Source organism: Corvus cornix, chromosome 1, assembly GCF_000738735.6.
Source record: "Corvus cornix cornix isolate S_Up_H32 chromosome 1, ASM73873v5, whole genome shotgun sequence".
Lineage (NCBI taxonomy): Eukaryota > Metazoa > Chordata > Aves > Passeriformes > Corvidae > Corvus > Corvus cornix.
The window spans coordinates 116,950,222-116,975,990 of NC_046332.1; the positions used below are offsets into that span (position 1 = coordinate 116,950,222).

Consider the following 25,769-nt stretch of genomic DNA (forward strand, 5'->3'; position numbering starts at 1 on the left):
AGCTGGGGCTGCCCCTGGATCCCTGGCAGTGCCCAAGGCCAGGCTGGACATTGGGGCTTGGAGCAGCCTGGCACAGTGGGAGGTGTCCCTGCCATGGCAGGGGTGGCACTGGATGGGCTTTGAGGTCCTTTCCCACCCAGACCACTCCATGGTTCCATGATGCCACTGCACTTTGGGAATGAGAGCAGAGGGGCCAGAACAGTGTGACAGGACAGCAGGGTCAGCTCTGCTTCCTCAGGTGTCACCTTGAAAGCTGCAGATTGCAGGGCTCACGTTCTGGAAGCTGAGTTACAAAACTGCAGACAAGATGCTCAAGGAAGACCTAAAGTGCTCCCAAACCCCAACAGCACCTGACAGATCCCCCAGCACTGCCCAAGCACTGAAATATGACAGAGACCATTTTTTGAACATTTTTGGGGGCTGAAAGGGCAAACAAAGAACCCAATAAATACATGAAATAGTGGGAACACAGCATGACTGAATGCCATAATTAGCTCCACAATTTAATCTCCACATGCAGTGGAATAGGTACGGCACAGAAGAGAAGGAAAAGAGGCCACAGAAACAGAAAACAGTCACAAGTCCCCAAAATTGCCAATAACTACAACAGCAAAGCAAACAATCAGAGAAGGAAAATGAATGTGAAGTTAAATATATTGGGAATTCTCTTAAGTCAATCAAATTACCCCCTACGAGCCATACATCAGAACAATCCAGCCCATTCTCTCCTCTCCTCCCTGGCAGGTTTTACAGCTGTCCTTGGAGGGTGCTCTTTGTGTAATCCCTGTACTCCCACTCCAGACCTGCTGCTCTTCTATCAACACTTAGCTTCTATTCCTGTCTCCATGTTAATTAGCCTGCCTCAGTCCTTCCTCAGGACAGGGATAAACATCTTGAAGTTATCTACAATGAAAATCACACTGGTTTCATTTTCCTGGGGGTTGGAAAAGGAGAGGAGGAGCAGACAGAAGAGCACAAACAGGTTCCAGAGCTATCCACACGTATTTGGGGTCAGGAAGCTCTGTGGGCACTGGCATACACCTGGATCAGATATTAGAAAAAAATTCCACCCTGTGAGGGTGGGGAGGCCCTGGCACAGGTTGCCCAGAGAAGCTGTGCCCCATCCCAAATTATTCCATGATTCTGAGCTGTCTGGCTCAACCAGAGCCAGGAGTGAGGGCAGTGAATTAAACCATTTACCTCCAACCCCCTGAAAAAGCCCTAGTCTTATTTTACTGGCCAAAAATGAATCCACATTCCCAACCACTCCCCTGCTCCCCACAAATAAAATAACCCCAAAACAAAAATCAAAAATTCCCAGACTGGTTTGGATTGCAAGGACCCTAAATCCCATCCAGTGCCACCCCTGCCATGGCAGGGACACCTCCCACTGTCCCAGGCTGCTCCAAGCTCCAATGTCCAGCCTGGCCTTGGGCACTGCCAGGGATCCAGGGGCAGCCCCAGCTGCTCTGGGAAAGATGTCTGACAGGAAACCTGGACACGATTTCTTTTTGCAAGTCTGACAGGATTTCTCATAAAGTAAAATTCCCTCCTGGCAGACCAATCCTACTTAACTACACTTTTCTCCTCAGAATCCTCCAGCAGCCAGGGAGCCTGGCATTGGCAACGCCTGGAATGGCAGCACACCCACTCATGCCTCTAACTTAGCCCTATAAATTTTTCCCATGCCAAGCACACCCAGCTCACAAACACAGGGAGGAGAAGGCAAAATTATCACCCAGTAATAATGTTAAAGAAATTTTAGGAAGAAATTCTTTACTCACAGGGCATTGAGGCCCTGGCACAGATTCCCAGAGAAGCTGTGGCTGCTCCATCCCTGGCAGTGTCCAAGGGCAGCCTGGACAGGGCTTGGAGCAGCCTGGGGCAGTGGAAGGTGTCCCCTGCCCATAGCAGGATGGATGAGTTTTAAGGTCCCTTCCAACTTTAACCATCCTGTAATTCTGTGACAATTTCTTCTGCTTTGTGGTTATGAAAAGCTGTGTTTTAAAGTTACATATTCCATGTTGTATTATCTTCATTCATCAGAAATGTGAGTGAAATAAATACATTCCTCCCGCAGGGAAATCATCTGCACAAACCAATTTGTTAACAAGAACAGAAGTCTGTGGTATCACAGAATGAACTGCACAAGGAGTATGTGCAGACTTATTTACAGTAAAGAAATCAGAGCACAGCAACACAAGCCCACAAACTGGTTTTCCAAATGACAGCATGCCATGGCCGGAGCCCAGGAGCGCCCACGCGGTGACACCATGGAAAAGGGGCACGGAGCCGGAGCTGGGCGGGGCAGCAGCAGCAGCTCCTCTCCTTACCTGTGCCCCAGCAAACACAACTGCTCAGCATTTCACAGCCCTGCAAATATTCCACCCCCTGAATGCCCAGCCAGAAGAACAGAGCCCAACATTTGTGCAGCCTTAAGAAACTTGAAAGGATCTGATTCCATGGAATAGGGGGGGCACAAAGGCCTGGCTGGGCTCCATGCAATTATGCCGAGTGCTCCTCTGAAAGGAGGATTCCATGGCTCTGAAACTCCACTACTGGCCAATTCTGAGATCTTTTCAGAAATAGAACTTGTCAGAAATATTTATCAGAGCATTAAGTCAGCACAGTTAGCACTGGCACGCTCTGTATGGGAACACAGATATTTACTGCAGAGGATAAACTCAGGTGACAATAAAAATTGAAGACCACGTGTCTGGGGTGCTGTGTCACCTCCGTTTTACACTTCCAGCTGTTCCAGGAAAACCTTTTCCTATTCCAAACACATTTTCTAAGATGTCAGGCAAACCCATAGGAAAGCCAGTGGAAAAGCTCTGAGGATTCTGCACCTTAAGACACAAGACTCAGTACAGACACAAGACTCAAAACACTTTGATACACCTGAGGGATGTTACAGAGGGATAAATGTCAGTGAGTTTTTAAAAAAACTCTGCCTATTTCTACTGTCTTTATTTCTGTTTAAACTCATTAACTGCTTTACTTTCATTCCAAAATTACCTACAGGTAATGTATTTATAGAAGGAAGAGCACATTATGAAACACCTTTTGCAGTAATTGGGTTGGGAGATTAGAAAAAGGAAGGAGAAAGTTCTTGCAAAGTCAATCCAAGAAACATTCCCCTCACCACAGAGAGAGAATTTGGCTTCAGATCATCAAAACAGCCTTCAAGAAGATGCTTTTTAAAAGTCTATGAAAATTCCTGAAGAGCACTGTCCAGGAATATTATAATTAATCCATGATATGCTGGGGTGAGAGGAAATAAACAGCCAAAGACAAGAAAAAGCCAAAGGTGACAATAAACCACAACAAAAGTAAACAAGAACATTCCTATGGCCAGATGCAGTTACAGTGTTGATTTTTATTTCTATTTATGGCAGAAAGGAGGAAAGAAGGTGACAGGGACAAAAATCCAGTCTCCAGCTCACCACGGAAACCGTGCACATGCCACCCCAGGAAAAGCTAACTATGGAAAGGGAAGGGCAGGAAATCCTCAAACAACTCCTCTCCAACTTGCTGAAGGCTTCTCTAAATATAGCTGGCTATATAAATCCTTCCCTCAGAGTGGAGATTAAAAAAGGGGGAAGAGATGGAAATTCTCCAAAGATCACCTCTATTTGTTAGGAACTAAAAAAGGACAAGGACTTTGAAACCAAAATTGGTTAATAGGGCATTTTTCATACTGGAGAAAAACTTTTTACAGCAGAATTGAAGGAAGTTATTTGTTAAATAAATTGTTAAAAATGCTCCTGCAACCCCCCAAGATAAAAAGAGATTTCTCCCAAGCACTGGGTAACTATGAAATAAAGGAAGCACGAGAGATTCCTACCACTGTAACCAAGAAAAATCAGCTCCAGTCTGACCTTTTCAAGGTTATTTATTTGAATTAATAGCTCAAAGGGGAAAAAATAAATCTAGAAAGTAATTAACAGATCTGTGGAGCTGCAAGATGAAGTAAGTCAAGACAGAAAGAAGGGACATGCTCGAACACATCACTCCAAACCAAAAAGGGGCTCTGGCTCATTACTTCTTGAGCGAGGGGGCACATTCTGCATGAAGAACTCGTTTTATAAAGAGGGAACAGCTGTAAAGTTATAAATAAGTGAGACTGAGCAGAGGGAGAGGGCCAGGGAATAGGGCACATGCTTCCAGTTGGATTCCTGGATTCTTGGAGCATGTCCTGCATGCTCTGACAGTGAGCACAGCTGGAGCCCTGCACATCACCCAGGGCTCAGGGGCAGCCAGGGAATGCTGGGGCTGATACAGGGAGGGCTCAAAGTGCCACCTTTAGGGACTGGACAGGGACCACATGGCAGAGGAATTTAACCCAGATCTACTGGAATGGTGACAGTGTCCCAAGGAGAACAGCCCTGAGCAGCCAAACCATGAAGTGATGGGGAATGGAAGCTCCCACACAAACACAACAGGCTGTGACAGCTCACGAGAGGATGGGGGTGAAAGGGACAAGAACAAAGCTCAGGGCATCCTGGAATCCCTGGGGCTGGAAAAGCCCTCCCAGCCCAGCCAGGCCCAGCTGTGCCCGATGCCCACCTTGTGCCCAGCCCAGAGCACTGAGTGCCACCTCCAGCCCTTCCTGGGACACCTCCAGGGATGGGCACTCCAAACCTCCCTGGGCAGCCCCTGCCAAGGCCTGAGCTCCCTTTCCATGGGGAAATTCCTGCTGCTGTCCACCCTGAGCCTGCCCTGGCCCAGCCTGAGGCCGTTCCCTCTCCTCCTGTCCCTGTTCCCTGGCAGCAGAGCCCGACCCCCCTGGCTGCCCCCTCCTGTCAGGGACTTGTGCAGAGCCACAAGGTCCCCCCCTAAAAAAGTTCCCTAATTCTCTTTCATGGGAAGAAGGGAAAGTTCCCCACAAACAATCCAGCAGTGTGCCATAACCCAGCCCCACAGCTGACAGTGCTTTACTCAAACCCCATCAAATCAAATCAGGGTGGTCAAAGCTCCCCCAATCCAGATGTCCCCAAAGGAAGCACATCCTTTCCCCATCCCTGCCTTCCATACTGGAGCTGGCAGCAGCAGTAGCCACAACATAAGTGAGATACAGAACGCTGAAGCAAAATAATGGTTTATGATTTAAAAGCATCCAGAGCCAATAAGCTGAGATCAGCTTTGATCTCATGTGTAAGAGCAGTGATAAAGACACAACGTATTTTACAGGAGAGCAGTTTTCAGAAGTTAAATTCTGAGGTGTTTGTGTAAGGTTGGGATCCAGATTCAGATTCCAGTACCTGAAGGAGCTGCAAGAAACCAGGAGAGAGACAATTCCCAAGGGCTGGAGGGCTTGGATGGGAGATTGGGCAGGAATCGTTCCCTGGCAGGGTGGGCAGGCCCTGGCACAGGGTGCCCAGAGCAGCTGGGGCTGCCCCTGGATCCCTGGCAGTGCCCAAGGCCAGGCTGGACATTGGGGCTTGGAGCAGCCTGGGACAGTGCGAGGTGTCCCTGCCATGGCAGGGCTGGCACTGGATGGGCTTTAAGGTCCCTTCCAACCCAATTCTGTGATTCCAAGATGTATTAAAGACTCTGTCTTCAAAACACATATACACTCTATAATGTCTTTTAAATATTCCTTGAGGAAAAAAATATTTATTTGGCTCCCTGGCTTGATGACACACACAGTGATCATCACAGCAACACTAAAAGGCAGGTGGAAATTTTAGTTCAATATGATTCCATCTCCCCTGAAACTTTTCTGAGAAGACCAAAAAAGTCAAGGTATTTTTATCTCACTTTGTACATTCCAGATAATGAAGGAGGTAAAGACAAAAGGTCAGTACAGAGGAAAAAAAGCAAAAGGAATGAATCTGTGTCAGCCTGCCTGTATTCCCTACTCAACATCTAAATCAAGAGTCAATCAGTGCATATTAAAGGTTCAGGTAAAGCAATTAAAAAAGCCCAACTACTTTTTCTTTGAGCAACCAAAAGGCTTTGTTTCCAAATCTATTCTGAAAGTCAAAGGGGCTGGAGCATGTCCAGGGCAGGGAAGGGAGCTGGGAAGGGGCTGGAGCCCCAGGAGCGGCTGAGGGAGCTGGGAAAGGGGCTCAGGCTGGAGCAAAGGAGGCTCAGGGGGGACCTTGTGGCTCTGCACAAGTCCCTGACAGGAGGGGGCAGCCGGGGGGGTCGGGCTCTGCTGCCAGGGAACAGGGACAGGAGGAGAGGGAACGGCCTCAGGCTGGGCCAGGGGAGTTTTCCCTTCTTAGTTTCACCTGCATTTTCCTATTGAAGGCCTTCAAATTCTGCAGGTTGGAGTTTTCCCAGGACAGATGCACGTTCCTCAAGGCTCAGGGCAGTAAAACAGGCAGCCTGGGCCATCACTGCAGTGAACATTCTATTTGCTCCCCCCAATAACAGCCAAGTGCCACCTTTCTTCAGAGGAGGGTCTTGGTGGTCCCTGCTCCCAGAGGCTGCTTCTCAGATGTTCCAGATGGCTTTTGAGAATTGGGTGTAGCCTTACAGCCAGGATAATACACAGGTGTCATTCCATGGGCTGCTCCCCCTCACTGATGGATCCAGCTGATCCAAGCCCTCCCAGAGCTATTACTACTCCCTGATGACATTTGCTGAAGGAACAGCAGTCTGATTACTGTGCAGCAAATGAAAAAGCTGTGGAGAATGGTTTGGAACAAGCAGGTTTTCCTCAGGGGAACCCTAAAACCTGGAAGACAATTTTGTTTACCATTTAATCCCAGACTGGTTGGGGATGGAAGGGACATCAAAGACCATCCAGTGCCACCCCTGCCATGGCAGGGACACCTCCCACTGCCCCAGGCTGCTCCAAGCCCCAATGTCCAGCTCGGCCTTGGGCACTGCCAGGGATCCAGGGGCAGCCCCAGCTGCTCTGGGCACCCTGTGCCAGGGCCTGCCCACCCTCCCAGGGAAGTTTCTTTTCCTTATAGCCAATCTAAACCTTCCCTCCCCTCCATCAGTTTGGAGCCACTACCTCATGTCCTGTCCCCACACACTGTTGTAAAAACTTCTTGAAAGTTCCAACCTTATTTCTTCCTCCTTCACTTGAAATTCTCACCTATTCCAGAGGTCTGTGAAGTGCAACCCAGGCTTGCTCCAGTTTCACTTCCTAACTTTCTGGATCTGAGTTCAACAGCTGTTTCTGTGACAGAAGAAAGAAAATCTTCCAGAACATTTCCTGTATCTACTGCTATTATATCAAAAGAAGAATAAAGAAGAACTACGGAATATTCTGAGTGGAAGGGACCCATAAGATCATGGATCCAGCTCCTGGCCCTGCATGGACACCCCAACAATCCCAGTGCCCTGGCAGCGCTGTCCAAACACTCCTGGAGCTCTGGCAGCCTCGGGGCCGTGCCCATTCCCTGGGGAATCTGGGCAGAAATCCTACTCCAATTAATTCCTACTGCAATTACAAACATTTATTTGCAGGCCTGCTCCCTGGAGCTGTGTGTCCTTCCAGCAGAAGGCTGGAATGCTGAGGGATCCCGAGTTCTGCCCAAGGAGGTGGGAATGGGGAGCAGCTGTGGACATCAGGGAGGCTCCTGGGAAGCCAAGTGCTGAATTCCCACACAACCTGCAGCCACTCCACAATGACTCCACTGAGGGATTAAAAAAACCCTGATGGTTTTTTAATGCAAATTCCAACTGCAGTGCCAAGAAGGAGCTGTTTTTCCTGAAGACTTACAGGATACATTTTAATAACTTCAAATGCATGAGCTGGTGTCATTTTTGCATTAGGAGATCCAAATATATTCAAATAAAATATCCAGAGTTGTGCTCTGTCACACAAGGGCCATTTACAGATTCCATGGGAGACAGTTTTCCAGCCAAGCATCTGAAAAAATAAATACCTACACTGTGCTTCTTCCATCCTTGGAAAAATCCATGACTTACACTTCCATTTCCAACCATAAACACTAAATTCCTGTTCAATGAGTGGTAACACAAAAGTGGGCATTTGGAAATTCCACTACAGAGTATCTGAGTAACCACCAGCCTCATTTAGAAAACTTTTGAATGGGGCAGGTATGTTCCAAAATGTAAAGGCTTTTTCCAACACGTTTCCACTCCTGCAGGGAATATACTCAAATGATCCATAGGGAATTGATGACAATTCTGCCCTCATCTGGGTACTCAAAAGGAATAAACATTTTCATTTTCAGTATTTAGTAGCAATTATTTTTCTACTCATCTTAAAAAAAATCATTCCATTTAGAAAAACATTCCAACGCCTGTGCAATCCAGGATTTTCAACCAAACCTGCTGAGGGAAGAACAAAACCCTCTAAGGAAAATCCAGATATCTCTCTGCCTTGTTCAAAAATTGGTATTTTGGAACAAAGGAACCCGAGATGAAGAATTATGATGCTCATTTATCCCTAATCCACCTGAAAGCCCGATCAGCACTGGAATTCTTTCCTGCTCATCCCCACCCCGCACTTGGGAGCTCCAATCCACTCAGCCCCAGAGTAGCCAGAGTCTCTCTGGAAAACACAGGGAATATTTATGGCTGCTGAATGCCTGGGGAAGGTGTTATGTTAGAAAGCCCACACTGAGTTTGTTCTCACTGAAAGGGGAAAACAAAGAGCAGGATAAAAGGCTGGGAATTTCTGAGGAGCACTCTCCACTCACTCCAAGGACTGGGAGCCCAAACCCCTTATTCAGACATCACTCAGGGATAATCTCCTCTGAACACAACTTAATCCTTTCAAGAATGATCTGGAAAAAAAAGGTATTGAGTTTGCCTTTGAAAGAGTTCCTTCAGGGAAGGAAAATGTCCCTTAAAGACAGAGGGGAGTTTTCTTCAAGTCATCTTGAGAGACATTTCTCCAAATCATCAGAGAGTGGCCAAAAATTGGAATGTCTGGAGCCTCTTAGAAAATTTCCATCAAGTAAAAGGGTTAAAAGACAAGGGAGAAATGAAAAGCAGAGGATGCAGGCTTTGGGTTTTAAGAATCAAAGGCCAGAAGTGACAGGAAGAGCTCCAAATGGTTCTCTGAGGCATTGGAAAGTGGACAAAAATTGTGGAGAAATAAGAATTCCAACGGATGGAGAGGTGCAGTGAGAGAGTCAAGCTTGGCTCTGGAGAGGAGGAGAGTGCTCATCTCTGTGGGATCTTGAAAGGCTGAGAATTAACTTTTAAAAGCCCTTTCTGGTCAAAAATTTCTTCAGGTGGATCTAACTGAAAGTGAGGCACCATCCACTTTCCAAGGAAATTTAAGGTGTTTAAGCACCATTCCATTACTTTGCCCTGTTCCCAAAGCAGCCCAGGAGCTGAGCAGGACAGTTCAGAACAGCTGAACACAAAATAAAGGCAGCAGCTTTCATTTATTAATAACAAATATTCAACCTATTCCACCTGAGCTGGCTGGTTGAATCCAGAATATATCCATGCACAAGCTGTTCCCACAGGAAAAGAAACCACTAACACCAAACCCAGCACACAACAAAACAAAAAACCCTCACCAAGCCATCAAGAAAAACCCAAACACAAACCAGCTTCCTCTGCAGCTCCCTAAAAATCTTGGATGCACCACCTTTGGCAGAGGCAGCTCTTGGCAAGGAAGTGGGAGCTGCAAAAAGTGGGATCTGTCAGGCATTCAATATTCACCTTCACATAGGATAGAAAGGATAGAAGCAACTCTTTCCAAAGCAGCTCCTTTCCAAACCCCAGGAGCTGCCCCAGACATTTGGATCCAGAGCCCCATCACAAAAATTGCCCCAGGATTCACTCCAAGGAACACTGAAAGCTGCACTCCCTCACCCTCCCCACTGTTTTGTGGCACTTCTGGTTTCTTTTGGCCCTGTAACACCAGAGTAATGAACACTGCTCAGCTCACACCTGCCAGTGGGAAAACCATGGAAGCTCACACACTTCCAGGCATTTCCAGGGGCAAAGCAGAGACTGGAGAACTTGGCTGATAATTAACACTGATAACATGAAATAATAAATTCATTAGCAACCAGTAAAGAAATCCTTGGCCAGTTTACTGCCTGTGAGGACACCATTCACTGCCAGTTTCCCCTCAAATTCCTTAATTATGCCAGCAGGAAAATACAGGGAGGAAAAGCAAGTTCAGAGAAAAGCCCTTTTGGCTGGTATTAAATGTCATATTTATTTCAAAATAAGCATTTTTAGAAAGTCAATGAGCAGCAACTTTTCGCTTGCTCTATTAATGAGAGCTTTTTAAAATTGATGTCCCATGATTTGTATAAAATCATGGAAATCTGCCCCATTTCCTGATAGGCCACTGCAGCATTTCTTTGACTAATTCCTTCCACTGGGTTTTCCATAAGTGATTCATGGCTGTACTCAGCTTTCCTGGAAAACATTTCCCAAAGTCTGGAAGGTATGGAAAGCAGGAGATTCTCCTGGGCTGGCTTTTAACTGTGAATCCTTGTGCCTCTCCCTCTCTTTAGAGACAAACAGCAGTTTAACAACTTCATTCTATCAGCTCTGATTTAATTATTTTTTCCCCTAAATATGAGAAAAAACAAAACTTATGTTGCAACATATCTTTCACCCCATTCTCTACATATCCTGATTTATTAGAACTCCAGCCTTAGAAGCCTAAAAACCAGGGTTTTTTTAAATTTTACTTTTATTTAAAGGAAATTCAGAAGAAGCCTCCCTGAATACTTGTACCACCTATTGAATGTCATTATTTTCTTGGAAGTCACAACATTACAGAGTTTTTTTACATAGAGGGGCTGTGAAATAATTACAAGCTCCCTGAGACTCCTTGCCTGACTGGTTTCTAAAATCCCTCAGGTGCCAGTTAAACCCAACACACAGCAGTGAGACCAACTTAGACCTGATCAAAGTCCTGGTCAGCCTCTGATTCAGCTGAGTCTGGAGGGTGCTACTTAAATTAAGTCTTCAAAGTAGTTCCCAGGCCCCTCATCTCCTCCCATTTTCCTAAAGAAATTCAAGGGAATCTCACTTTGATTACCATGCAGATCAGTTATGGGGATACTAAAGCTCCCTGGGACGTTTCCCACATTATTTATACCTGGGTTGCTGCCTCTGTGCAATTCCACTGGAAACAACTTCTGTTATCACTGACCAGAGAGGCTGTGGCTGCCCCTGGATCCCTGGCAGTGCCCAAGGCCAGGCTGGACATTGGGGCTTGGAGCAGCCTGGCACAGTGGGAGGTGTCCCTGCCATGGCAGGGCTGGCACTGGATGGGCTTTGAGGTCCCTCCCAACCCAAACCAAAAAAGGATTCTTTGAAACCTTAAAAATTCCATCCAAGTGTGTTATCACCGTCAGATTTATTATCTAACCTTCACTTGGAACATTTTACAACACTGGAAACCTGTTTTGATCTTAAAATGACTCATGGAATGGTTTGGGATGGAAGGGACATCAAAGACCACCTTGTTCCACCCCTGCCATGGCAGGGACACCTCCCACTGTGCCAGGCTGCTCCAAGCCCCAATGTCCAGCCTGGCCTTGGGCACTGCCAGGGATCCAGGGGCAGCCCCAGTTGCTCTGGGCACCCTGTGCCAGGGCCTGCCCACCCTGCCAGGGAACAATTCCTGCCCAATCTCCCATCCAGCCCTGCCCTCTGGCACTGGGGAAGCCATTCCCTGGCTCCTGGCCCTCCATGCCTTGGGAATTGTCTCTCTCCAGCTTTCCTGCAGCTCCTTCAGGCCCTGCAAGGCCACACTGAGCTCAGCCCAAAGCTTCTCCTCTCCAGGCTGAACAATCCCAGCTCTCACAGCCTTTCCTCCCAGCAGAGCTGCTCCATCCCTCTGCTCATCCTCGTGCCTCCTCTGGCCTCTCTCCAGCAGCTCCACGTCCTCCCTGTGCTGGGACCCATGACTGCTTTCAGAATTCTTGTTTATGGGTTCTTTTAGCCCCCAACCCCTGTTTTGGAAAACCCCCTCAATCCTTTTCCCCAGTGAAGGCAGAAAGGTACAAAGCTCCCATGAGGGCCCTGCCCTGAGCTATTCTTGGTGTGTTTGCTCTTGGTGCCACTCTCCAAGGTATTTCTGAGGAACCTCATTAAGCTCCTGCAACAACAATGTCCCAGTCAAAGGAAAAACTCGTACTGTGTGCTCAGCCTTTCAGCAAACACTGACATAAGGCCCATCCCCATGTGACCAGCTGAGGCTTATCATTTTTTCCAGATGGACTGGGTTTTAATTGAACTACTCCTCTAAAAAGCCTGGAGTGTTTAATTGCACAAGCTGGACTAGGAGGAAAGCACATGAATGTGCTCAAGTGTTCTCCATAAAAACAGCCTGGGCACGATTAACAGAGACCCTTTCAGGAGGCAGAGTTTCACAAACACTGTATTTTATATCTTTAACCACCACAAACTGGTCACTTCTTAAAGTCACTTGATCCAACAGCCTCCACCTTGATTGTTTCTAAATCCAAAGCAGAAAATTACAGCTGACATTTCCAACCTGTCCAGCAGAGCAAAAAAAGAGCTTACAACAGCATTTCCAGTTCTACCTTTGCAACCTCAACACCACTGCAAGGGCTTTACAGATTGAAATGCCAAATTAGGGAGTCTTCAAATCAGACCATTTGCAAGGCAAAGTCCTAACCAGGACAGTCAGCAAGAAAGGGAGACTCCAAATAACTGGGGAGGAAGAGAGATTAAACAATAATTTGCAATTTCATGAAATAAATACAGTCAGAGATCTCTGCTCATTAGTGAATTTGGTGTCCCACATCCAATCTATTTTTAAAAAAATAAAGATTATTCACTTTCAGGCCGACCTCATTGGGTTGACACATTGAAGTCTTTCAGCACTTCTCTGTTTATGGTGATTGTTTGGGTTTAGATTTATTGATCCAATCTTTTTCCCCAGATCCTCATGGGTGCAGCTGGATTTTGTTCTCCTGTCACTCAGCTTTCACAGGATCCTTTCCTTTGTGCTTAGAGTTTACACTTGGGCAGTTTTTAAGGATAAAATGATGGGGGAACTGCACTCCTACTAATGATGATTAAACCATCAGCACCAAACACTGAACTGGGGGAGTTTAAACCAGGTTTGGTCCAGGACAGGGTGACACAGAAGGAAGATTTAAGTAACTCTGCTTTCCAACTTGCAATCACTGAGTGATCAACAACTCAATCACATCGTTCCATCTGCTCCTCCTAGAACCAAGGATTTTTTAAATTTATTTCTTTAGGAGTTTGTTAGATTTTACCTTTTAAAGCATCCCATCCCTTCTGCTTCATTACTCACCAAGGCTCTGAAAAGGATGGATCTACTACAAATAACTCCAGTAGCTGATGAACTGTGAGAAATAAACACCTTTCAAAAATAGCCCCCACTGTCAGCATTTGTTTCCCAGCCCAAAGTGATCCCTAAATAGCACCAACCCAGGTCCCAGCTGTGTCACACCAGACTCCTCCTCATCCCCCCCAGACTGCAAAGTACAATGGGCTTGATCTCACTCTTTGTTTACTTCCTGCACTGATGAATCCATGGGAATCTACCAGAGACAGTCACTAAAATAATCTTAATTTAACCAAAGTCCACTATTCCACAAGGGCTGGAGGGCCAGGAGCCAGGGAATGGCTTCCCAGTGCCAGAGGGCAGGGCTGGATGGGAGATTGGGCAGGAATTGTTCCCTGGGAGGGTGGGCAGGCCCTGGCACAGGGTGCCCAGAGCAGCTGGGGCTGCCCCTGGATCCCTGGCAGTGCCCAAGGCCAGGCTGGACATTGGGGCTTGGAGCAGCCTGGGACAGTGGGAGGTGTCCCTGCCATGGCAGGGCTGGGAATTAGACCATACATGATGTCCCTTCCAACCCCACCATCCTACGATTCCATTAAATAAAAACATTTTTCTGAACATTTCCAGAGCTAAAGAGCTCCAAAATCACCCCTGTGAACTGTGGAAGGGAAAATGGACTCCCAGCAGTGCCTAAGAATTAACCAGCTGCACATTATTTTACACTGGTTAATTCCCTTTGATTGGCAAACACTTTGCAGCTATGTCATGCTTTCCCACACACCTTCAGGGCTGGATCATCTGTAGGGTCAGAGGTTTAGGATTTTTTTTTTTTTTTCACATTTAACTGCCATTTCTGAAAAGTAAAAAAATAATAAATAAATTCTAATAGGTAAAGCAGTTGTCCCTAAAGTATTTTTCCACATTTTTATGGTGTTTTTTCAGCCGTGACAGGTACAAGAACTGTCCCACTGAGTGAAGATATGACCATAATCCTGATGGAGTAGGATGAAAAATACTTCTGTAGTTAACAATTTATTATCATGAAAAATGCAGCTGCTTTATGCCAAAACTACAACTTGAGGGAGAGCAAAGATAAGAATGAAAACAGCAGGTGTTTGGGGTTGTTTTAATTTCTAGCTCCTTCTAACATGACAGCAGGATTTGTTTAATTCAAATATTAAAGATATCATCCCAGGCAAGCAAAAGTTGCGTGTTCATCCTCTGACACATCCTCTGTGACTAAGGGAAAAACAAAAGGAAATAAAAAATTAAACACAAATGCAGGAGGCTTTAGAAAACCACAGGAGCTGGTCAGAAGCAGGCTGGTATTTGTGTGATCTTTAAAGAATGACATTTTCCACTGTAGTCACAGAAGGAAGACTGGAAGATAAATTTCAAAAATATTTTCTAAGAATGTTCTGGGAGGGTAGGAAAAAACCCAAAGCAATTACAAGTTACTGCACTTCAAAGAACAAATCAAGTGTACCTGGAAATTTCAAAAGCATTTAAAAAATACTAATAAAGATCCTGGAATGGTTGGGTTGGAAGATCATCTAATTCCAACCCCCCTTCCACTATCCCAGGTTGCTCCAAGCCCTGTCCAACCAGGCTTTGGTAAGATGATAAAAGATAATAAAAGGAGCCACAGAAAAGTCTGGAATTTATCCCAAAAAACCTGCATTTTTGGTGAGGTTAATGTCTGATACACTGTAATTTTCTTATACATTAATTAGTGACACATCAGCAGCACACTGGCATTTAAAGCTTTTAAGGTATTTAACAACAGAGCTTTGAGGATGCATTTAATTTATTTATTTATATGGCAAGAACCCACCTGTTTTGACTGAAGGGACAAAAAAAAACAGCATTAGAAAATAAGTCCTGAAAACATTTTAAATTCCTGAATATTCCAGACAGTGGGTTTTGGGTTAGGAACTCACACCTGCTGAAAGCCAACACAGTTCTGCATCTCCTTCCTACTTCTGCTATAGAAATGCTTGGATTTGCCTTTTTTCCACCAGGGGAGATGAAAACATCATTGCAGTGTAGTAGATAAGAAGAGAATTCGACTTTGGCAGCTTAGGAAGGAAGAAACGTCAACAATCCCTCCTTAAACCACCTCCTGGGAAGAATTCCTGCACTTCAGCTGCTCTGGGCGAGGAAAAGAGCTTTCGTGTTGGGATAGAGCCCAGAAAAAACTTGTAAAATGCGTTTGAAGTTGCTCTATACCTGACACAGATTGTGAACCTTTCCCAAGGGGAACATACCCCACTGCAGATGGGAAGCTTTGCTCCTGCCTTAGGGGTGGGCTCCCTTTAGGGGGGTCACAGTGCTGTGATGAGGTGTGAACACGAACCCAGAGGGATTTAGAGAGGCCCCACTGATCTCACCTGCTCTGAGCCAATTTTCTCTGGGTTACACAACCCCAGCAGGAGCTGTTCATACTTTCCACCGCCTGCCCCAGCAGCTGTTTCATCCTGGAGCCTCAGGAAAATTCAAGCCCTTAATCAGAGTTTCCATGAGCCAGGCAATCCTGGCTCTCAGCTGGATGGGATCTGGCCCAAGGGCCAATGCATCCTGCAAAGCACTGGCCACACACCCCAGAAACTGGGCAAACACCTCAGGAATTCCCACTGATTCGCTCTCCTCAAGTTCTGGTTGCCACAAGAAACTCTCTCTTACTATTTAACATCACAACCTGCAAGAAATGGACATTTTAGTTCTTATTTCATCTTTTTTTCCCCATAGTAATGGATATATTCCTACTGCAGCTCTCAGCAGAGCCAGCTCTGAATAATTATCAAAAATTCTATCCTAAAATAATCAGAGATGGGAGTCGTTCTTAAGGTATTTAATAATATTATCTCACTCGTTGGGTTATCAGAAAGGGAGAGGATATTTTAACTACAAACCCACAGAAGTGTTTTGTTTAACTGTATGAATTATGAACGGCTAAAAAATGGAAATAGGGAAAAAATCAATTCATGATAACAATACAGCTTGCCTCTTCTGGCAGTTCAGCAGCTCAGCTTCCTATCTGCAGAGAAAGGAAACAGCATCTCCAGAACAGAAAGGAACAACTCTCCTCGCCTTTCAGCCAGGTCTTACTTGGAAAACAGCCTGAATTTTAAGAGGCCTCCATACAAACAGACACTTGTTTTGAAATCAGGCCCAAACCTTCAGGGAAGTTTCCAGACAGACTTTCAGTCAATGCAAGAAAATCAAGTGATTTTGGTTTACTTGGCTGTATCTGAAACACGAAAACTTTTTTTTTTTTTTTTTTTTTTTTTTTTTTTTTTTTTTTTTTTTTAATGATAGCAGGATTATTTTTTTTCCAAGCTGTGTGATACAGACATTATCAATAAACCCATTTATCAAAGAGCCCTGAACTCCCACACCTAAACCACTGCTGTACCAGAGATGCTCTCTCACAGCTCAGGGGGTTGCATTTTCCTGCTGCCTTTTGTATTTCAGCAACAAAAAGGAACTAAAATCCAACTCCTGAGGTTTGGACTTTCAGCTCAATAACCAAGAGTGTGTTTGCCAGCACGAAAATAACCCCAAAGAAAACCTCAAAAAGCAAAACCAAATCCAGCTCTTCACTTGTGACCCATGTGAAGATCTGCACAGGGCAGAGGGAAGTTCATCCCTGAGGTTCCGTTTTAATAAAAGAAATTCACTGAGTATTGACAGCTCTGCTTTTATGAGTGGGGCCAGTAATAAATAATGACTCCCATCATTCATGAAATTAATTCTGGTTACCTCTGGCAGTAAAAAATGCTGGGAGGAAGAGACAAAAGGTGTAAAGCAGGTACTTATGGGTTACTCTTCTCCCATCTAAAGCTGACAGAACCCCACAAACTTTATTTAGGATATTGTCATATCCTAAATCCCTGTCCTTGGCAAATACAACTCATCAACCAGTCCCACCCCGTTTATAATATTAGGATTCCCAAACGTTCTAGGACAATGACTTCCATAGTTTAATTATGCATTACACCCACAAAAATTTTTAAAATCCTAATTTAGGCCTCAGTCCCAACTTCAGGGTCACTGAACACAGCCTGTATTTCAGCTTCAATCATTCCCAGCATATTCCCATATTCTAGGAGGAAAAAAAAGAGCAGCTGGTCAGACTTAGAACAACAGATAAAAACCCCAAAGCAGCCTCAATGAAAACTACCCAAAATGCCCACTGAGGGAGGTGTTAAAACACCATTAATAAACCCCTAAATTAAACCAAACCCACACACCCAGGTCAGGTATCCCTGCCCAGGCAGGGTTCAAGCTGGATCATCCTTGGGGTCCCATCCAACCCAAACCATCCTGGGATTTTACATTTTTTCACATGTAAGGACAAACCCCAGACTTGACTGGAACTTCTGGTTAATATACATATATTAATTTGCATCATTGGTTTTTAATTATTTTCCTCATTTTCAGTTCTCCTGACCTTCAGTTATGACACCAAGTAGCATTATTAATTTATAACCAGTATTACCTATAAGTTTATAAACACTGCTTATTGAAACTTGCCCAACTGAATAAACAACTTCAGCAATAAACCATCACAAAATTAAACTTTTGCTGCTAGAAATACTTTCTTTTTATAATTCTAAGCCTATTCTGAGTGGGACAGTGCAGTCACTGCTGATATTAATAATTTATTAATGCTGATGGTATTGAGGGATGTTTGGGATGAGTTTCAAGCCAGTCTCACCTCTAGAACTCTGCACTTGTTTTCATGTTTAATTTATGAACATTATGGGGCAGTATGGGAACAAAGCTCAATTTGCTCCTACAAAAGCCAGAAACAAAGGAAATAAGGAAAAGCTCTCCACAGCACTGTGATGTAGATTTGGTGTGCCCAGGGATTTCACCAGACAATGTTTTCCTAAATTTCCACTCCAGGAAGATTAAACTCTTAATCCTGGGGTAGGCTCAGACCTCGTGTGGGATCTTTTTTCCAGATTTTGAGCTAATGATTGGAGCACTGGATCCTATGGAAGTAATTTTTGTTAATATCTCCAACATTGAGGCTATTTATGACACTTTTACAACGTTGCTTTTCAGGTTTAGATATTTTTAAGGCACCCAACAATCATCCTGTGCAGCAAGAGTTATTTTAATATTTAAATAAATATATTAGTATTATATATTTCAGTTTTATTTCTACCTATAAAAGTATTTGTATTGTTTGCTTGAAGCATTGACTGATCATCCCACTTTAAGGACTTAAATGAGTGGATTTTTGAGACAGAAATAATTATTTTGCTATTTTCACCAGATCTAGAGACCTACAGAAGGTCCAAGTGTGATACAAACCTGAAGCTGCTCAAAATACCTCCACTTAACTACATACTGCCAGAGGTTCTATAGCAGAACTTTTCATAATGGAAGATTTCCAATTTTTTTAAATGGTTTTACTGTTCAAAGTAAATCCAGATTACTGAGATGTGATTTTGAACCACAATCTTAACCCTGGGCTTTTTTTGGAAAGCAAAAGCATTGAAAACTAGGAACACTGTCACAATAAAAAAGAGATTTTTTGGCAGAGAAAGAATGAAAACTTTCAAAATATATGCAGATGCCAATAATTAAGTTTTACATTCCCATTGGGGAATATTTTGCCAAAACCAGAGTTGTGGTCACAAAAATCTGTAAACATGTAAAAACACTCATCTTTTTGGAAATCTACTTCTAAAATGTTTTCTTTTTAATGTGATCTAAGAGGCTTAACAAACTTGAAGTAAAAGGATTATGAGGCATGTGGCTGAGGCAGGAAGAGATTACCAGAAAATCGAGTACTATTTGTAAAGAAAGTTTTGTAAATACTCCTGTGAAATCTTGCTAAACTTCCTGTAAAGCACAAGTAATTCCTTAAGTACCTAAAAACCCCAAAATCCACCTCATGATTATTTCAGTGGTCTGCAGGGCAATTAAAAATGTCTAAAAGCAATGCTCATTTAACAGCTTTATTTTCAGATGAGTTCACAAAAGGCTTTTCTGCAGTGAAACCACACAAAGCTGAAGGAAAAGAAGAATTTGGCAGCTGGACAAGCATTCCCAGGATTCAGCTCACCTGCAGCTCTGCTTTTCCTGGGTTATACAACTGCAGGAATTTCTCACCTTGTTAGGCTTTATCTTCAAGCATAAATATAATATATATATTTTGTTTTTAAATAAACAATTGCAGAGACTGTTTCCCAGCCAGTTCTGGGGGTTCTGTGAGGACACAGACTGGCTCAACTCCAACTTTTAGTGCACTTCCAGCAAGCTGAATTTCTTTAATAATTCAATTTTCCAGCAAAGATTTCCCAGACAAAAACTGTTACCATGATAGAACAACCTGCTTTCAGTTTATCTATGAATTTAAGCTTTTGTTAATTATGCAAAACTTTCTGCTACGTTCATTAACTTGCAGCAACTTGTAAAAATTAGCAGATTAAGGTAATTATCATAGAATCAGTAAGGGTGGAAGTCATGTTCCCAGCAGCACCATCATCACCCTAAAATGTCCCCAAGTGCCACATCCAGACACCTCTGGAACACTTCCAGAGATGGAGACTCTTTGACTCACCCCAAAATCTTAGAAATATTTTAAAGGAATTCAAGGAACTCGACACATTCTAAGGAAAACTGTCTCCATCAAAAATCTCTCTTAGCCCTAAAACCCAATTATTTTCCCAGCAATGAAATTCTTCGTAGAAACTCTTTGTGCTCCTCTTTGCCACTTCCCAAATGAGAGATGCCCACAATGAAGGGGAAATGGAAACTGGCAGAGCACACTTGGGTAACCCACTTAGCAAGAGGCATAAATGAAGTTATGCCATGAAGTTCTTTAGCCCTCCTGTGGCTGTGCCCAGAACTCTGAAAGTCAGCAGGGAAGCGTGCCACATCCCTTCGGGATAACAGGAGCCAGGGAAGTGTTTTACCCGCTGCACTTGGAATTTGACAGCACAAATTCCATAAAAAAACCCCCAAAGCGTCCTCTACTGACACAACAAGGCTCTTAAAAATGGGAGTATCACATGAGGAGGATGGAAAGGTACAGAAAAACCTAATTGCTGCCTCTGGAAATCCGCTACTGACGTCTTTTTTGAAATAAATGAGTACACAGGAGCACAGTTTTAAAAGTGAAACTCATCTGTGCATTGGATGAAGAAAGAATTACAATTCCTCAAGCACACAATCAACATTAAAACTACCAAAAAAGCTGCAGGTCCCAGGTAAAAGTTCAGAAAACCAAAACTGAATTTTCCAAGGTAATTTGACAACTTGAAGATCAGGAAAAAAGGTTTTCATTTGAGATAATTTTTTGTACTTCAATTAAAAAAAAAAAAAGCAGAATTTAAAGGTATTCCTGAATTGTGCTTTAATAAAAAACTTGAGAGCAAGTATTTAGGTGTTCTCTGGAAGATTTTGGGACTGATATGAAAAAATATTCCAGAGGTATTTTTATTTCTTATGAGGATTAAAGCAGAGAACAAACTGTCATCTAGCAGAACTATTACCCTGATAGGAGGGTCTGTTTTTAAGAGACTGATCACAAACCATTTAAAACTTCAGATTTCTCAACTGGGATTATCAACACCTCAATAAGAAAATATTAAAAAATTTAAAAGGAGGAAGAACAGGAATTTTCAAGCAGTGTTTCCAGTACAAATCATTATTTGAGAAGGGCAAAATAGAAATAGTTGTCAGTAGCTGTCCTGTCTCACCTTTGATTGGATCAACCCTCCTCAAGTAGGGTAATCCAGGATTATTAAGGGGCCCACTGAAGGGGAAAAAAAAAATTAACTCCGAAGAAAAGGTATTTCAGGAGTGTTACATATGCTGGAAAAAGCAGGAAGTTCACAGAACAGAACAAACCCACTGATCACACCAAAATTCACAGAGTATTTACAAACACTACCTGTGAGGTTGTGTTTTACAACCCCTTTACTCACCCCTTCATCAGCACCAAGTTCCACACAAGTGTTTGCTGCACAGGCTTGACTTTTCTGTGCACCTTCTACACCAAACTAAGTGAATTTTCTTAAAATTCACCCCCTAACCAAGTGCAGCCTTTTAAAGTTGTCTTGGAATCTTTCTCAGGTGGTCCAGACAGTGACATTTTAGTGTGACCACCATCACCTGACACATTTGAGTGACAAACATCTGCATTTCCTTGGGCACCAGAACCACCAAATGCTGAGGAAAACCGGATACACCACGGGAGAATGCAATATTTTCCTCATTTTTAAGACAACCTTGTTTTTCTTACACCATCCTAAAGCTGAGGGCACCTTTCACACTTCCAAAATCTGGGATACAGCCTTAGGGCCTCGTCCCACTTTCTCTCTCTGCAACTTCCTGACATTTGGCCAACAGAATAAATTAAAAACGCAGCCAGTCCATGTGTGTTCCTATAAAAGTCACTTATTTCCAGCTTTAAAGAGTTATTAGCTCTTCCCAGCTCCCTGCCTGTATTAACTGAAGCTAAATTATGTATTTCAGTAGCTGAAATTCAGTGACCAGACACCAAAACTGGTTTTTCATCTATTAAAAAAATTTGTGTGCACCTACCACATTTATAAATCACCGAGTTCCAAGCACCTCCACCTGTCTTTTTTTTTATTTTGTGTTATTTATAAAACTTTGAGACTTTTCTTCCCTCCTGGAGACAGGTATTTATTCAAGTTCAAGACAATTCTCCCCCATTCTTTACCTTAAAAATGTAATTTATGCAGTATCTGTACATGTTGTCATCCACGGTGAACATAACACAGTTTATGCTGAGATTATGAAACTCAAATTAATTTATTATTTTAAGCAATCAGCCTAAATTCCTTCCTGCTGCAGCTCTCAGCAAGAATACAAAAAAAAAAGTAGATAATACCATTTTTATTGTACTGTTAAGGAAATATTAGACTTTGTCCTGATTTAAGTAAGTGGAGATAGAGATTCATTGGAATATTGAGGAAAAAGACTGAAAAATGGTTCAAGTGTTCAGAGCCCTATCCCTGGAAGAGTCCAAGGCCAGGCTGGACGGGAATTGGAGCACCCTGGGATAGTGGAGGGTGTCCCTGCCCATGGCACTGTGACTGCCAGGAGGGCTGAGCTGTGACACTGCAACAACTCCAAGCTGTTTTTCACAACGAGACAGCCAATTTATTTTAACAGGATTAGAAATCACTACCATTATTGCCTAATTTTTGAAGTCCATTCCGTTCAATTCGAATCTGTTTAAAAGCTAAGCATCTCCTTCAGTATGGAAGGGTTTGATAGCAAAACCAACAATAAAAACAAGAAAAAAAGACCAAAACCACAACATCGGGTGCACCAAACAAAACCTTAACCACAATCCTCAGCGCTGGTCCAGCGATATTTTATTTCACTTCTGCTTTATGTAGAGCTTCACCCTGAACTACAGGTTCAGGAATTAAAGGAACCAAAGCAAAATAGCTGTTGGCGTTGAAAGTCGCAAAATCACGGCATTACCGAGGTAGGAAAAGAGCTCCAAAGCCACGGAGTCCAAGCCGTGCCCCATGCCCACCTTGTCCCCAGCCCAGAGCACTGAGTGCCACCTCCAGCCCTTCCTGGGACACCTCCAGGGATGGGCACTCCAAACCTCCCTGGGCAGCTCTTCCCAAGGCCTGAGCTCCCTTTCCATGGGGAAATTCCTGCTGCTGTCCACCCTGAGCCTGCCCTGGCCCAGCCTGAGGCCGTTCCCTCTCCTCCTGTCCCTGTTCCCTGGCAGCAGAGCCCGACCCCCCTGGCTCCACCCTCCGGCCCGGGAGTTGCGGAGCGGGATCAGCTCATCCCGGACCCGGGACGGGACTCCCGGCACCGGGTCCCGGCGGGACCGAGGGGGCGGGCGGGGACGCGCAGCCACAGCCTCGCCCCCTCATTCCCCCGACGGCGGAGACCGCCACAGAGAACCGCGACAGCCCCGGCCCCGTACACCGCGCTCCCCTCACAGCTCCCGGCCCGGCTCACCCGGTACGGGCCGTCCTGGAAGACGCGTGGGTCCAGGTTGCAGGCGATGGTGGCGGTGGGCAGGTCCCGCAGCGCCTCCATCTCGCCGTCAACGAAGCTCCACTCCGCGTCCGTCTCCTCCTCCTCCTCCCCTTCCTCCTCGCCTTCCCCGGGCGGCAGCGGCTGCCGGAGCGGCGGCTCCTCCATGGCCAGGAGCTAGCGGAGGCGGCCGCGGCGACGTCGTGGAGGCGACTTCTCTCACCCCCGCCCGCCATCTTGTTTCCTTTGCCCCCGCCCACCATCAGCCAATCGGAAGCCGCCGCCGCGCCCCCCCGCGCTTTTTGAGCCAATAGGAAGCCGCCATCGCCGCGGCAACAGGTGGCGAGCGAGGCCGCGTCCGCCATGTTGGGTGAGGGCAGCGCCGTGAGGGAGCGGCGCGGATGCAACCTACGGAATAAACTATATGTGTAAAATATACTGTACGTGTTATCTGTGCTGTGCATGTAGTACAAATTGCATGTGTAGTATACGTGTGCACTGTATATCATATAACATACGAAAGTTTACCGTCTATAATATGCCGTATATAATACATATACCCTATAGTGTCTGTACTGTATATATAGTATATTTATACAGTATATGTAACATACTCTGTATAAAAATGTTCAGTGTTTAATATGCTGTGTGTCTATGTGGTATATATCTAATATACAGTGTATAGTATATAAAAAGGTGCTTTCTATAACGATGTACATATATGTGGGAATATATACAGTACATGGTGTATATATAATACATGTAAAATATGCTATGTATAATGCTATACTGTATGTGTGTATATATATAATCTACTGTATATATAATACTATATTATTGCCAGAGAGAAAAAGACATGTACTCCATGCCCCCATCCCTGGAAGTGTTCAAGGCCAGCTTGGATGGAGCTCAGAGAAACCTGGTCTATAATACAAATATCAAATACTTATATAAAAATACCGGATGAATATAAAAATTCCTTACTCAAAGACTAACAAGTCAGCTGAAAATTGCCACTGTGTGTGTTGTAATTCTCTTACCTGCCCTAAGGGCAACCTGTCCTACCCTTGGTATTCTGCAAATGTGCTTGGCTGGTTAGTCTGACCTAAGTGACCTAGACAAACATTTTTATTATGTATTTATTATGTTTTTATATCTAATACTATACATGCACATGTCTATATTAAAAAAATATAATATTATGTGTATATTTGTATATTTCTTACTACATCTATGTAGCACCACCTTCCAGGGGGGAGGCCCAAGAATGAGCTTCAAAGGTCACAGGGGTTTTTTATGGAGTTATTGTGACATTCACACATCTCCAAACATGCTGTACCAAATTTCTTCAGACTCTCTAATCAGTTTTAAACCATTTAAGTCTTTTTCAGAGGGATAAGATAAACACGGGGTACTTCTGTGATCACTTGTGCTAAGTGACAGAAATCTTTATGTTCTCAAATGCAGGCAAATGGTCTCTTAAAAGAAAAGTAACTTCAGTGAACAAGCCCAAACTGTTTAATGCTAAATCCAGCCAAACTAAGGCCATTTTTAACCACATTCTTTGACGTCAGAGCTGCTTCCTCACAGCAGTGGTGACACTTTCCTCTCTGAGGAGCATCTCTCTGGATTCTCTGCATCAGGAGCTCCAACCCCCTGTAGAAATTCCACCTGAGGAATCCAAATGGAAATCTCCTGTTACAAAAAATTTAAAAAATCAAGAAGCAAAACCTGCCAGCAATAAATTCCTGTCACTGCAGCCTGGCATCTCCCTGGTAGGAAAACCACCGTGAAATATTCATTACCTGCTGCTGCTCTAATGGCACAAGCTGCTTATTGCAATTCAGGTGTCAGATTTGAAGGTGAAAAGACGTCATTATTTCTATTTTATGCTATTAATTGAGGCTAAAGGTCAACTGAGATCATGCTCACCAAGCCCTGCAGGACTCCAGAGCCAAAGGACCTCCCTGCCCTAAGAGCTTAAAAGTGTAAGCCTTAATTCAGTCACAGACGTCAGAAAAAAAATAAATAAACCTGAATCTCCCTAATCTTAGGGTTTAATTGTTCATCCTTTCTTGTTGCATAGGAAGGGAACGCGCCGGACGCTTTTGACTGGAAGAGGTGGCGAGACAGGAAAACAAAAATGGATCTTCCCCGCAATGTTTGGGGCCAATCGTTCAATGTAAGTGACAGTGATTAACGCTAATGATTTACCCGCAGGAAAAGCTGGATCGCTAAGTGCTCCCTGGAACAGAGCCGGGGAAGCGTTCCCAACACGGACACCACCATCTAGCGGCACAATGAAACCTCCAGGGATCCCCAAAGGGCTGCTTTGATTGCAGGGATCCGCCTCAAAAAAATCCCCATTTCTCAAGGGAAAAGTAGCTGGCCAGGAAGGGGGGAAAAAAAAAAAGGTAAAATAAAAATAAAATAAAATAAAATAAAATAAAATAAAATAAAATAAAATAAAATAAAAATTGGCTGTAACTAAATGGAAAATGTTTGGAGAAAGAATAAGCATCACAGAATCCCAGAATTGTCGAAGTGGGAAGAGGCTTTAAGATCAGCC

The 25,769-nt window shown here is 44.2% G+C and overlaps 1 protein-coding gene across 1 annotated transcript in view; it reads right to left on the reverse strand.

Annotated features, from left to right (window-relative positions):
• Positions 1–23,445, reverse strand: part of RCAN1 (regulator of calcineurin 1) — a 34,336-nt gene extending 10,891 nt beyond the window's left edge. The window contains exon 1 of the mRNA XM_039553731.1: positions 23,183–23,445. Coding sequence (XP_039409665.1) covers positions 23,183–23,368 — 186 coding nt within the window. The 5' untranslated portion in view covers positions 23,369–23,445. The remainder of the gene's footprint in view (positions 1–23,182) is intronic.
• Positions 23,446–25,769: the final 2,324 nt, after the last annotated feature.